Source organism: Phalacrocorax aristotelis, chromosome 8 (genome assembly GCF_949628215.1).
Source record: "Phalacrocorax aristotelis chromosome 8, bGulAri2.1, whole genome shotgun sequence".
Lineage (NCBI taxonomy): Eukaryota > Metazoa > Chordata > Aves > Suliformes > Phalacrocoracidae > Phalacrocorax > Phalacrocorax aristotelis.
The window spans coordinates 3,479,368-3,491,940 of record NC_134283.1 but is presented as its reverse complement, the minus strand read 5'-3'; the positions used below and the strand labels follow the sequence as shown (position 1 = coordinate 3,491,940).

The window sequence follows — 12,573 nt, the reverse complement described above, 5'->3', positions numbered from 1 at the left end:
GATGTTAGTCACAGCGTGGTGTGTGGCACAGAGCAGTGAGGCAACATTGTAATCTGCTAACAATAAAAGCGAGGTGGCCGACTGCCACTCAGCGCTGAAAACTATACAATCATTAGGGTTTTCCTTCAGACAGCTATGTCCATGCATTTCCTGGAACAAGGACAAGGCCACACAGCTACAATCCACTGAAGACAACAGCGAGTAAACAAGCCGTGTTGCTGTGTAGTCTTCTGTGAGTGACAAGAGTCAGGGACTGTGTGTTTCCATGGAGAGAAAAAGGAAAAATAAATCCTCACGGTCAGGGCAGGAAGAGAGTAAAGCCCTATCCTGGGTCCCACAGCCAGGTCCTCATGCAGCCCTCCAGCGGCTCCATGCACCCTGCTTCCCCTCCCAGAAAGCAGTCTTAAGGACAGAGGCCTTAGCCCATTATCTTTGGAGGCCAATAAAATATCTTGGAAAAGGGATGGTTCAATACTGTCTTTTAAGTCATGAAGACATTTCTTTTTTTATTATTATTATTTTTATTTCATCGTCTTCTACTGCTCCAAAGGGGGAAACAAATGTTTTTTAGGGGAATGTTTCCATTGAAAAAATCTAGCACTGGGGCTGCGGGTTTTTTATTGCAACTGCAGCAAGGGGTGAGGAGGGGAGAGGAAAAGCATGTACTGGGATTTCTCTCATTCCGGTTCCTCAGAAGGAACAGCCCCGTGCAGCCGTTCGGGCTCTGGAGGAAACATCTGTGGCTGTGGCCATGCTACTCAGGCAAACGTATCCCTGCGTGAGGTAGGCTGTTGTGTACGAATGCTTTTATTTCCTCGTTGCCATCTATTAAAGATTATCTCCCTACAAGAAAAGCTCACCATTTCCCATGTTTTCATGTGTAATGGCCGTGATGTCTGCTATAAACATCATGAAACGTTTCTGTGCCCCTGTGCCGACATAGGTATAAAAGTCAGTGCTTTTCATCTTTCAAAGCACTGCAGAAATGTTTAGGGTCATGTATCCTGCCATTGTTCTGGGCTGGGCATCCCACTGAAGTCACTGGGAGAAATGAGTTCAGGATACAGACCTATCTAGTCAATCTTTACAGTGGCCCCAGTAACATCCACCTTTTACAGATGGGGAAAAAGAGGAAGGCAGAGATGGCTCCTGATAGACTAGATCCAAATGGTAATTCCTACCGCTTTGGGAAACAACTGGAGAGAACAGGCTAGAAACTCACCCAAAGCTCTCAAAAAACAAACCCCATAGCGTGGTAACCGTTGGACTCTTCCATGTGACGGGTACCTGATGTCCCCAGACGGGCATCTTGCTGCTTCCCAGCGGAGAGCTGCAGCAGCGCGGTCGCTCTGCCTGCGAGCCCAGAGAAGCGTACGATCCTGTGGCTCGTTCCCGCTCCGGCACAGCCTTCCAGACAGGGCACCCCATGCAAGCCCCTCTCCAGTCCACAGACAAACCACAGCCCTCTTGCCCTGTGAGACAAGACAGGAGGGAGAAACTGAGATGTTTTTCCCCAAAATGTGCTTCCTCCAGAGGTCTGGCAGGTCACATAAGTGTGTTACAGTCCACCCGTCCCATGCAGGAACACATGGAGCTAAACCAGGGTGGTTTTCTTTCTTTCAAGAGATAAGGCAAATGTACAGGACTGTTAGATGGGAGAGAAAAAAGAGCAGGGAAAGAAGGGAATCATTCATGAGATGCTGCAAAATCTGCTAATTTCTAGGCATTAGTGTATCCATCGCTACCACTCCTTGGTATTTTTGAGTGAATAATTGTTCAGACAAGAGTAATACTTACATATTTCCAGAGGGATATCGTGTTTTCCGAGTGTTTCCAGGCACCTGCGCTGCTCAGACTCCGGAGTGTGGCGTTTCCATCTCCCTGCAGGAGGCGATTACGCGGGTAGCTGGTCTGCAGCGGCTTTTCTTCCCCGCCACAGAGGAACACAATTGCCGCAGCAAGTTCTGCTCCGAGTGAACTCTCGGTATGCTAAGTCCCTGCAAAACTTTCCAGGCCCTGTCATCTTGCTTTCCCAGGTGTGTTTGCTTATTTTTTCAGTAATTAGCCTGAAGCTGAGCTGAGCCGCAGAACTGCACTTTCCGTACCATTCTGGGTCTTTCAACTCTTGCTGCTTTAAAGAAAGAAACGCCTGTGCTCAGGCTCACGTATTTACACCAGTGTAAGAAAGTACTGAAGTAAAGTGGTGCTGCCAGTGTCCTTGCATCTTTCCATAAATAAGCAGAGACGGTTTGATCTCTAGGATTGTCATATGCTTTCCGATGCTTGTACCTCTGGCCTGCGGGGTTCTTGGCATCTCTCAAAAGATCTACGAGAAGTGCCCGAGAAGAGAAGATTCACGTTTACTACCCAGCAATCTGCCTCGGGGAATTCTTCTGAAGGCTCTGCATCGCCCTTGCAAATGATCAGTTCATTTTAAGGTTGGGTTTAAAACATTTATCAGGAGTTTGATGGCTCAGAGCAACCTGTGATAATGGGAATTGGCCTCGAAGAGCTTTTTATAAGTCTGTGCAAATAGATCTCCGACCCAGAAGCTCAATAACAAGGTTTATTCCTTCTCTTGTCTTTCCTTAATAATATTCTGATTTCAGTTTCTTACTGGGCAAGTGGAATACTTGCGGTGAAAGTTACTTAAAAACCCAACTGAGCCGCATGCCTTTCCTCACTTACTGAGCCAATCTGATAATTGTTTCTCTGAATAACCTCAGCTCACGATGGCAGAGCTGCTGCTAGCACTCGGGGCATCTCCCGCTCATCGCGGGGGGGCTCCTTCAGCCAGGCGCTCGCTCACCTGCGGCAGCTATTTTGTCCCCGAGGATGATCCCCAGCGGCAAAGGTTTCTTGGCCGATGCGAAGCCGACAGGAGCACCCCAGCACTGTCTTTTCCTGCAGAGATTGGGGTCAGGCAGCAAGTTATGCTTGTAAATATGCATGGAAAGGGAACAAATCTTGAGGTGTGATCTTCCGAAAGCATTTCAGGAATGTAGAAATCAACGTTCCCCCTTTCAAAAGTGACAAGAACTGTGGCTCCGACCCTGCGAGGTCCCAAATTTCTTGGTTTTGAGGGAGAAATCAAGCATCCAATTATCCCCATGGATCTGAGCCTTGACCTGCTAAGAAGTTGGTACTGAACTCAGAACCTGGCCTTCCAAATACCCATTTAAGGTTCAAGGTGTCTGTTCCCACCCGTGAAGTCCCCAAGGTACCCAGTTTTCTGCTAGTCTGGGGAACCAACCCCCACCTGAGAGCATCACATGCTGAGTGTCTGTATTCACAGGCTACTGTCTGCCAGCCCATGCCGAGTATCCCCATCTGTCCCGCCTGGGCACGGAACAAGCCTGATCCAGAAGCGTCCCGTAAATGACTTTCGCCCGGCACATTCAATCCCTGGTACCGCGATGCTGAACCTGTAGATGTGGTAAAGGGACGTTCGCCTTCGGGGGGAAGAAATAAAAGAAAACAAGCTTTTAACACCCATTCCGTGGAGAAAAGGTCAGAAACCGCCAGAACCGGGCCGGTTTGAAGCCAAATTTGGGGGAAATGGGGGCCGGGCGGGGAGCGGGGGCGAGGCGCGGGCGGTGCCGGTCCGCCGCCGCCAGGTGGCGCTGCCGCCAAGGGAACGGCGCCGCGCGCCCCCCCGCGGGGATCCCCAACCCCCCCTTTCCCCAGAGACCCCCCGAAGGCCCCCCTGACCCCCCAAAAGGGACACTAGGTCGCCCCGATGAGGTTCCCCATGTTGCGTGTCCACACACGCCCCCCCCCCCCCCCAGCTACCCCACACCTCCTTCTGCAGAGGCTCCGTGGCTTTGCGACCCCCCACACCACCCCATGCTCCCTCAAGCCGTGCCCCACGCGGGACCCTGGGCCCCCCCCCATAAGCACCCCTGGGGACACGAGGCAGGTGACAGCGGTAGATGCGAAGCTCCGGCCCTGCGAGGGTGGGAGGGAGCACCCAGGCAGGAGCAGAGGGAAGCCGCCAACACGCCTCACCATCCGGAGCCTCGCTACGGTGGGGCACGGACCCGGGGAGCAGCACGCCTGGGGACCCCCAGGTGTGTGTGTTGTCCCCCCCGAACCAGGGGTACATCCCCTGCCAAATCCAGGTGGAGACACCAGGCCCTGTTTCTCATCGTGCTCCAAAATTTCAGCTCTGGAGAAAACTTGTGGGCCTGCACAGGGCGTCTGCAAGGAGGAGCGCTTTCCTCCAGTAGAAATGCCAAAAAACCAAAGAAAACTGGGTTGTTGTGGCACCTACAGATTGGGAAGCGGGGGACGAGGTGCGGAGAGCGGGTCGCCGACGGCGAACTGAGCCACAGCAGCTGAGCACGGGGCAGATCTGGGCTGTTACGTGAGGAAATACCGCGCTTCTGAGCAAGCCTGTGTCTCATCAGCTCTTACAGGGCTCCACCACCACTTTGGAGCAAACGTCTTTCTCTTCGCCTCGTACCAACCTTAATGTGCAAACCTACGAGCGGAGCTTGCACAAAGGGAGGGCTCGTGACAGCAGCTAGGTTTTTTGCTGTCCTTTGGGACAATATATGCGGCGGTGGGGGGGGGAAAAATCAAGTTTGTCTTGTGCAGAATAAGGGCTGGGAGCAGGACCCTGTGCAGTTTCATCCTCTCCTCCCCGATGTAGGTGTCTGAGATGGAGAGCTGGCTGTTTAGACTGCGCTCACTGGCTTGAGGAATATGTGGCGTCCATGGTATGCGGCGGTTCTGTTTTTCCAGGTTTGGAAACTGATGGGAGGGTGAAAAAAAAAAAAAAAAATAAAATCACGTAAACCTTTGTTGGGGACCAGATATCAAACCCCTTCAAGCTGGAGCAGAGGCTCGCAAGGTGCCTGTCTGTCCTTTGCAGCCCAGGGGAGGCCAAGCTGTGAAGGCGTTGGGACTGCACCCAAACAAGCAAGTCCAAAATTATTCTGAAGGCTGAAAATGAACCTTAGGAGTGACAGTGAGACTTGAAGGAAGGAAGAACTGCTTTGGCAGCGACCGAACTCCTAACCCTGGCCCTTTATCTCAGCCACACCTAGCGCAGATACATGCTTCAGGAGCAAAAAACCGCCCCCCCCCCCATCTTCAGCTTGATAAAAGAAGGATGGTGACACCACGGCCCACCTCACGCAGGGATGGGCAGCGGCGCAGGTGGTGGAGGGAAGGATCAACCCACAAAGGCGTAAAACCAGGGAAACCCCAAATAATTGCTGCTGGCTTAAACTGACCTACTCTCTAAAAAAACAAAAAAAAAACCACCAAAAACCCTCCCAATGCCCCCCCAGTAAACCCAAACCAACAACAAACCCCCACTCTGCGAAAGGCCTCCACCCGCTCTGATAAAGCCTTTCCCACCTAACTTAATTAATTATTTTTGGTCCTTACCAGCTAACTTTGCTTTTCATTAAGCTGATTACACACAGCCGGGCTAATTCATGTGCAGTAACCTAATTTCCCTCTATAAAGACAGAAATACGCAGCCAATATTCACATTCATTCGCGTGCATTTTGCGTGCATGTATATTCATAGTATGAGCGTTGATAGTGACATATCGGCCCACGGATTAAGGCAAAATTTCCAGGATATGGTAGTATCCTTAATTAGACCAAATAAACCCAAACATTGCAGGAAAAGACCTGTTTTTTCACTTGAGCTGAGCTTGTGTCACTCCACCCTGCGGATTTATTGCTGCCCAGAGCAGGACGGTGGTGGTGCAGGAGTTTCTCTGCTTGATTTTTATTATTTTATTTTATTTTATTTTTCACGCAGGAAAAAAAAAAAACCGTGAGAACTTTTAGCGCACCCCTCGGCGCGGCCGTGCCTCTTTCCAGCGGAGGTTCCGCGGAGGCCAGGGCTGAGCCCGGCGACGCTCCGCGGGGATACGCGGCTGGGGCTGCTCGGAAAAACGCATCCTCCATCCCTCCGGGGGTGGAGAGGGAGAGAAAAGGAGCCGGGGGAGCATCGCTGGAGCCACACGCCTTGTCTCAGAGCAAGAGGCCAAGAGCTGTCAAACCTCGCCTTTTGCTTTCTCTTTGGTGGGGGTGTGTGTGTGTGAAAATAAAAAGAATAGTAATAAAAAAGATAAAACCAAAAATCCCCTCCGCTTTCCCTCCCTCCTCCTTTCATTCTCCGTATTTTAAATATATCCGCGCAGCGAAGTGGGGGGGGGAACCCGGCCCACGGGACCCCTCGGAAGCCGCAACCAAACCCCCAAAATAGGTTCTTTCGGGTCTGTACCGAGATGGGAAATTAGCGCATCGAACGGAGGAAGGTTTGGAGGGGCCGGGCCGGGCGCTCCGCGGCCCCTCCGCGCACTGCGGAGCCCGGCGGAGGCCACAGACTCCTCAGATATAATTACGCGTGTTACACCGCATGCTCGTTTATTTGCTGCTCATACAATCGTGAAGCCCATGTACAAATAACATACATGTTTTATTTCCGTTCGGGTTGGTGTTTTTTTTTTCTTTAGGGACAAAACGTACACAAAAGGGCAGGGCGAAAAAAAAAAAACCCACATAATTACAATTTTATACAGTGCAGAAAGAATTAAAATGGGTGTCACCGAACTGTACAAAGTCAGGGCGAAAAAAAAAATAGAGGGGGGAGGGAGGGGAATAATCCTTCATTATATATATATTTCTATAAAAACATATGGAGGATTGTCTTTACACAGAGACCATGATCGGTTTAAAATTTACAAAGGTTAACTAAAAAAAAAAAAAAAATCTATATGGCAAATATTGCCAACAGAGATTCACCGATTTAATACTGATCAGCTGAGACTACTCGTGTCTCGATTATTAGCAACAACAACAACAAAAAAAAATGTAGAATAAATAACAGAATGAGCATGGCTGTCTCTTTTCAAAGTGCCTTATTCTCTCTGCATAGGGTCTGATCCTGCAGTCTTTATGCAGGCAAAAAGAAAAAAATATTTATAGTTTTAAAAAAAATCCCTCTGAGAGATTTTTTTGCCCGCTGGGTGTTTGCCGGCAAAAAAAAAAAAAAAAAGCAAAAGAAAGAAAAGATTAAAAAGAAAAAAAAAAAGGTGTTTTTCCGAAGAAGGGGCTCGGAGTGAGACGGACCGAGGGTCTCGGGGCAGGGGGACCCCGCGGTGCAGCGCGCAGGAATGCGCCGCCTTTGGGGGGGGGGGGAGTGGTGGGGGTTGTCCCTTCCAGCCCCCCCACAGCCCGCTCCGGCTCTGCGCTTACCAACGGGGATGGTGCCACCGCCAGTTACACACCTGAATTAGCGATTTATTTATTTATTATTTTTTTTAAAAGAAGCATCAAAACCTCATTTTTCAAACCCTTGACCCAAACTCGCAGCCGGGGTGGGTTTTTGATGGGGTTTTTTGGTTGTTTGGGGTGGGGGGGTGTTGGTTTTCTTTTTCCTTTTTTGGTTTTTGTGGGTTTTTTTGGTGGGGGGGGCTGCTTTTGCTTTTCCCTCAACCCATCCCCAAGCGAAGAAGCAGAAGAAGGCAGAGACCGTCCGTGATTGAAGACCCGTGTTGGAGGCCGGGTCCGGCCGATGCTCAGCTGCGGGGCAGGCTCAGCCCCGGGGCCGCACGCCCCATCCCCTGCCGCTCCCGGGGGCTCCCGTCTATACCTCCTGAACAAAGCCAGTCTGCAGAGATCCCCCCCCCCCTTCCACCGAGAGGGTCCTGGGGAGGGGGGCTCGGTGCCCGGGTCAGGCCTTTGCCGGCCCCAGGAGGTGTTTTTTCCGCCCCGTATCACATAACGCACGGCTTGATGTCCTGGTATGTCACTTGTTGGTGGTAATAGGAGCCGCTGCCCGCCGAATGCATGGAGGAGGAGGCCATGGCGTTGAAAGAGAAGACGAATTCCTTTCTGTCGCACATGCTCGGAGACTGGGAGTGATACCGCGGGATGCCTGCGGGACGGGGGGGAGAAAGATTGTCAGCCATAGCGATTATATTTAGTAAAGGAGGTTGAGCGTGCGAGGGAGAAAGATGCCGTCTGGGGTAAAATAAAAAATAATAATAATTAAAAAAAAAAAAACAAGCCCTCCGCAGCCCCCGAGCTTTCAGCGCGAAATTAGGGTTATATTCGCATGCACACAAACCCGCGGGCGCTCCGCGGGCGCGGACAGGTGCGGCGGAGGAAAACCCGCGGCCCCGGGACGGCGCGGCTTCGAGGAGACGGGACTTGCTTTGGCTTAGTTTGGTTTGTTCTTCTTGTTTTGTTTTGTTTTTTCCCCCCTCCTATTTTGCCCCCCTTTGAAAGTACCGGTTGTCTTTCCCATCGCCTCCGCCCGTGCGGAATGTCCGCGGGGTGCGGAGCTGGGAGCACATTCGTCCACCGGGATCAGCCGTGGAGAGGCCAAAGGCAAAACCCCGCCGAGAGCGGGGCTGTTCCTGCGTTTTCTGCCGCCACCTCGGAACATTAAAACGCCTCGAAAAATTCGGGGGTGCTCTGGGGGGGAGCTGCCGGCCGGGGCCCGCTCGCCCCGCCGCCCTTCATTTCGGTGTTAATCCGGAGTATTTCGCTTCAGGCCGCGGGCGGGCCCGGTGGCTCCTCGGGATGGTTTTTTTTCGCTCCGTTTTGCAGCGGATCTGGGTGCGGAGCGGGACCGACCCGGGAGCAGGAGGGGGCCCGCAGGCTCGGTGCCGTGCCCGGGCTCCGTCCCCCCGGACCGCCCCGGCTGACCCTTTTCCGCCCCCCCCCCCCCAAATCGCTTCGTGTTTCTGACCCGCTAACGGGCCGTTTCACACCCGGTTTTGCCAGGCGCTTCCCGCTCCCCCGGAGGCCCGGGGAGAGGGGGAGATGTTGGGAGACCCCCAAACCTGCCCCTTCACCCGGCCACGGCTGCCGGGGCTTCCCCTGTACCCCGACAGCCACCCCCCCACCCCCGCCTTCCCGAGGTGAATCTGGGCCTCAGGACGAAGCCCAGCGCCGGCCTCGGCCCTCCCGAGGCCTCCTCCCGGCCAAAACACCATGTGTGTCCCCCCCTCCAGGAGCCCCAACAGAGCCACCCCAGCAGCTCAGTCCCGGGGCTGCGGGACGCGGGGGGCGCGGGGCACCGACCCCCGCACAGGCAGAGGAGCGGGAGGGTGGAGGGAGGCGATGGGCCTGGAAAACACAACCCCGAGAGGAGCTGATGGCGGGGGCCACCGGTGGGGAAATCCCCCCTTTTTCTCCCTCCAGACCCCCATGGAGGTAGAAGACCCCTCGGGCCCACCCCCGGCCTCGCCTTCCCGCAGCCCCCTGCCTGCCTGAGCCCACCGGTCCCAGGCCCGGGGCGGCCCCGGAGGCAGAGCAGCCGCCCCGGGGGAGCGGAGCCCCGGTCCGGCCGTTCGCGGCCCCGCAGCGGCGGAGAGCGGCTCCCGCAGTGGGGCGAGCCCCGACGGCTGCCCGGTGGCCCCCGGGAAGGGAGGCGAGGAGCTGGGGGGGTGGCGGCGACCTCTTCCCCGGGGTCTGTGTGTGTGTGTGTGCGCGCATTAAAACCGTCCACGAAGCGGGGACGGCTCGGCTCGGCTCGGATCCACGCGTGGCCGCGGAGCGCGCCCGCCCCGCCGGCAGCCCCCGGGCCGACCCCCGCGGCGGCGGTCCCGGGTATCTCCCACGCGTGTCCGCGCCTTACCTTGCAGCTCGGCGGTGTTGTGGCTGTTCTGGTGCAGGTAGGACTGGTCGAGGGAATGCGTGGAAAGGCTGGAGGAGAGCGGGTTGGCCGTGGGGTTGCAGGGCGAGAGGGGCTGCTGCTTGATGTAGGACGCGCCGGTGTTCAAGGCCGCCGAGGCGGAGGGAGCCCACGCCGAGGCCGAGCTGGAGTAAACCGAGTGGGGCTCCATCACGCCGCCGCCGGCGAGCAGCGGGGAGGCGGGCACGGAGCTCTCGTGGTGCGGGTAATCCCCCGCCGAGGAGCCGGTACAGCTGCCCATGTAGGAGTGCCCACCGTTGGCGGGCAGGTGGGGCACGGAGTGTCCCGCCAAGCCCATCCCCTCCACGTTACCGGACAAATGGCCGTTCATCATCCCCAAGCCCCCTTCGAGGGAGAGGCTGTTGGGGGGGCAGGAGAGCCCGCCGGCCGAGCCCTGGAAGCCGTAGCTCTCGGGGAGGTGGTTGAAGCTGAGCCCGTTCATCATGCTATACATGGGCTTCAGCGCCTGGCATTTCCTCCTGAAACCGCGGGGTCGGCGGCGAAAGGAGCCCTCCTCGAACATGAACTCGCTGGCCGGGTCGATGGTCCAGTAGTGGCCCTTGCCCGGCCGTCCCAGCCCCTTGGGCAGCTTGATGAAACACTCGTTGAGCGAGAGGTTGTGGCGCACCGAGTTTTTCCAGCCCTGGTAGGAACCTCGGAAAAAGGGAAAACGGCTCTGCAAGAACTGGTAGATCTCGCTGAGGGTCAGGCGTTTGGAGGGCGAGCTCTGGATGGCCATGACGATGAGGGCGATGTAGGAATAAGGCGGTTTTTCCGGCCGCCGGATCCCAGCGTTGGTTTTCTTCGCCTTGGGAGCGCCGCTGCCCGGGGCCCCGCCGCTGCCCGGGGCGCTGCCGCCCGTCCCGCCGGGCGCGGCGGAGGCGGCGTCCATGGCCGAGCTCTGCGGCTGCTTCTCGGCCACGGAGGACATGGGGCCGTAGCTGCTCTGCACCGGAGGAGGAGGGGGCTGAGAGGACAGAGCCTGCTGCGCTTCTGCAGTCATCTACGGCCAGGTCCGCGGCGGCCAGCCCCGGCCCTCCTCCGCCACCCTCCCCCCCGCGCCCCCCCAAAAGGCCACGCTGCTGGGGGCTCGCCGCCACTCACACACCCCCACCCCCACCCCCCCCCCCCCGCACACACCGCCGGCCTCCTCCCGGCCCCCCGGCGGGGTTTCTTTCCACCGGGAGACTTCAACGCTCCGTGGATAAACAAATGGAAGCGACCCCCCCCCCCCCCGCCGCCGCCGCCGCCTCCGCCGCCTTTCCCTCCTCCTCCTCCCACTTTATCCCTAAATCCGAGCTCGGCTGCAGAAGGCGAGCGAGAGGCGGAGGGTCGGGCGGGGGGGGGGGACCCGCAGGGAGGCGGGATGGGGTGGGAGGGGGGGCGGGTGGAAGCGATCTAAGCTCGGTTGCTGCGAGAAAGAGAAGCCGGCGGCCGCCGCCTGCCCCGCTGCCCCTCGGCGGGCCGGGCTCCCGGGGCCGCCGCCGTGCCCCCCCCCGCCCCCGGGCCCCGGCTCTAGCTGGGTCGGCGTTGCCGGTGCTGCGGGGAGCTGCTTCCCATCGCGGTAGCTGTCGAGTCTGTCCCCGGTCCCGCCGCTCGCCTTTTACTTTATCTCTCGCAGCGGCGTCTCCCTCTCCTTGACAGACGTAGGAGCGGAGCGGAGATCCCCGCCCCGAGCCGCTCCCCCACGCCCTCCCGGGCGGCCCCCTCCGCCGTCCCGGCCCGGCCCCCCTCCGCTCCCCGCTCCCAGCTGGTGGGCAGCTTTTAAAGAGCCCTTTCCACGCCGCCCTGCCCGACGCGGGGGCTGCGCGACGCATCCCTGCCCGCCCCGGGGAGGGGGGGGGACGGGGACGGAGGAAGGGGCGGGTTGTGCCACGCGTGACCACGGCGCTGCGTGGGGCGCCGCCACCCCCACCCCTCCTTTTTCCCCTCTGCTGAAAATCACGGGGGGAGGGTTGGAAGGGCCCCACGCGGGCCGGGGCGCGGCAGCTCGGGCCCCGCGGAACTTCCGCGGGAGGCGCAGGGGAGCGGAGGCGCTGCCCCACCGCCGCCTCCGCGCAGCGCCGACTTTCACCCACTTTAAACCCCCTCTTCGTGCGCTCTTTTAAGCTCGGCGGGCCCGGGCAGGATGTTTATACTGCGCAATGTAAACACGGGCTCGGGGGTGCTTTAATAAAAAGAAATCGGCGAAAAACTCCCGCTGCTTCTTCTCGAAATTCCCTTTTCTGCCTCCGCTGCCGGTCCGGGGATGGGAACGGGCTTCGGACCCCTCGCCTGCTCCGAGGCTGCTTTTGGGATGAGGGTGGGTTGGATTTAGGGTTTTGGGTGTTGTTGTTTTTTTTTTGGGGGGTGGGGGTGGGGGTGAGTATATAAATCCGTGCCGAAGGTTGGCGGTTGAATGCCAAGAGCCCGATCCTCAGCTCCGGTGGGTGCCACGGGCACACACGAGGGGTGCCCGTGTCTCCTTCCCACTAGAAAGGAAGGGGGTCAGAGACCCCTTCCTTCCCCCCCCCCCCCAAAAAAAAACCCAAACAAACCCTTTTGAGCATCGCCCAATGAGGAGATCTGTCGCTCAAGGTAAGTCGCTTTTAAACCTTTGTCACCTTGTCGCGTGGAAACCTGCGCTCCGGGTGGGGGTGGGTGGGTGCCGGGGGGGTGGTGGGAGGGTGGGTGGCACGGCTGTAGGAGTCTGGGCTTTCAGGGCTGCTGGCTGGGAGCGGAGCAGAAGTGCTGGCTGCTGCAGCCTGCTCACTTTCAAGATTAGGGAAGGGAAGAGAGAAAGGAATGGGGGGAAAAAGGTTATTTAAAAAAAAAAAAAAGAAGAAACACCCCCCCTTCCCCGTTGCAGGCCGCACCACAGTGCTGCGGGTCTGTCCCGCTGCACCCTCTGCAGAGACACA

At 57.2% G+C, this 12,573-nt stretch overlaps 1 protein-coding gene and 1 long non-coding RNA gene across 3 annotated transcripts in view; one reads left to right on the top strand and one right to left on the bottom strand.

The window, feature by feature from the left end:
- Positions 1-6,426: 6,426 nt before the first annotated feature.
- On the bottom strand, positions 6,427-10,740 carry FOXF1 (forkhead box F1). The gene is made up of 2 exons (XM_075101234.1): positions 9,617-10,740; positions 6,427-7,906 (listed from the first exon to the last, which is right to left on the bottom strand). The coding sequence occupies exons 1-2, from the start codon at positions 10,674-10,676 to the stop codon at positions 7,746-7,748; spliced, it is 1,221 nt and encodes a 406-aa protein (XP_074957335.1). The 5' UTR covers positions 10,677-10,740; the 3' UTR covers positions 6,427-7,745.
- Positions 10,741-11,981: 1,241 nt separating this feature from the next.
- Positions 11,982-12,573, top strand: part of LOC142060892 (uncharacterized) — a 32,381-nt gene continuing 31,789 nt past the window's right edge. For both annotated transcript variants that reach the window (XR_012661970.1, XR_012661969.1), the window contains exon 1: positions 11,982-12,250. This is a non-coding gene — a long non-coding RNA (uncharacterized LOC142060892). The remainder of the gene's footprint in view (positions 12,251-12,573) is intronic.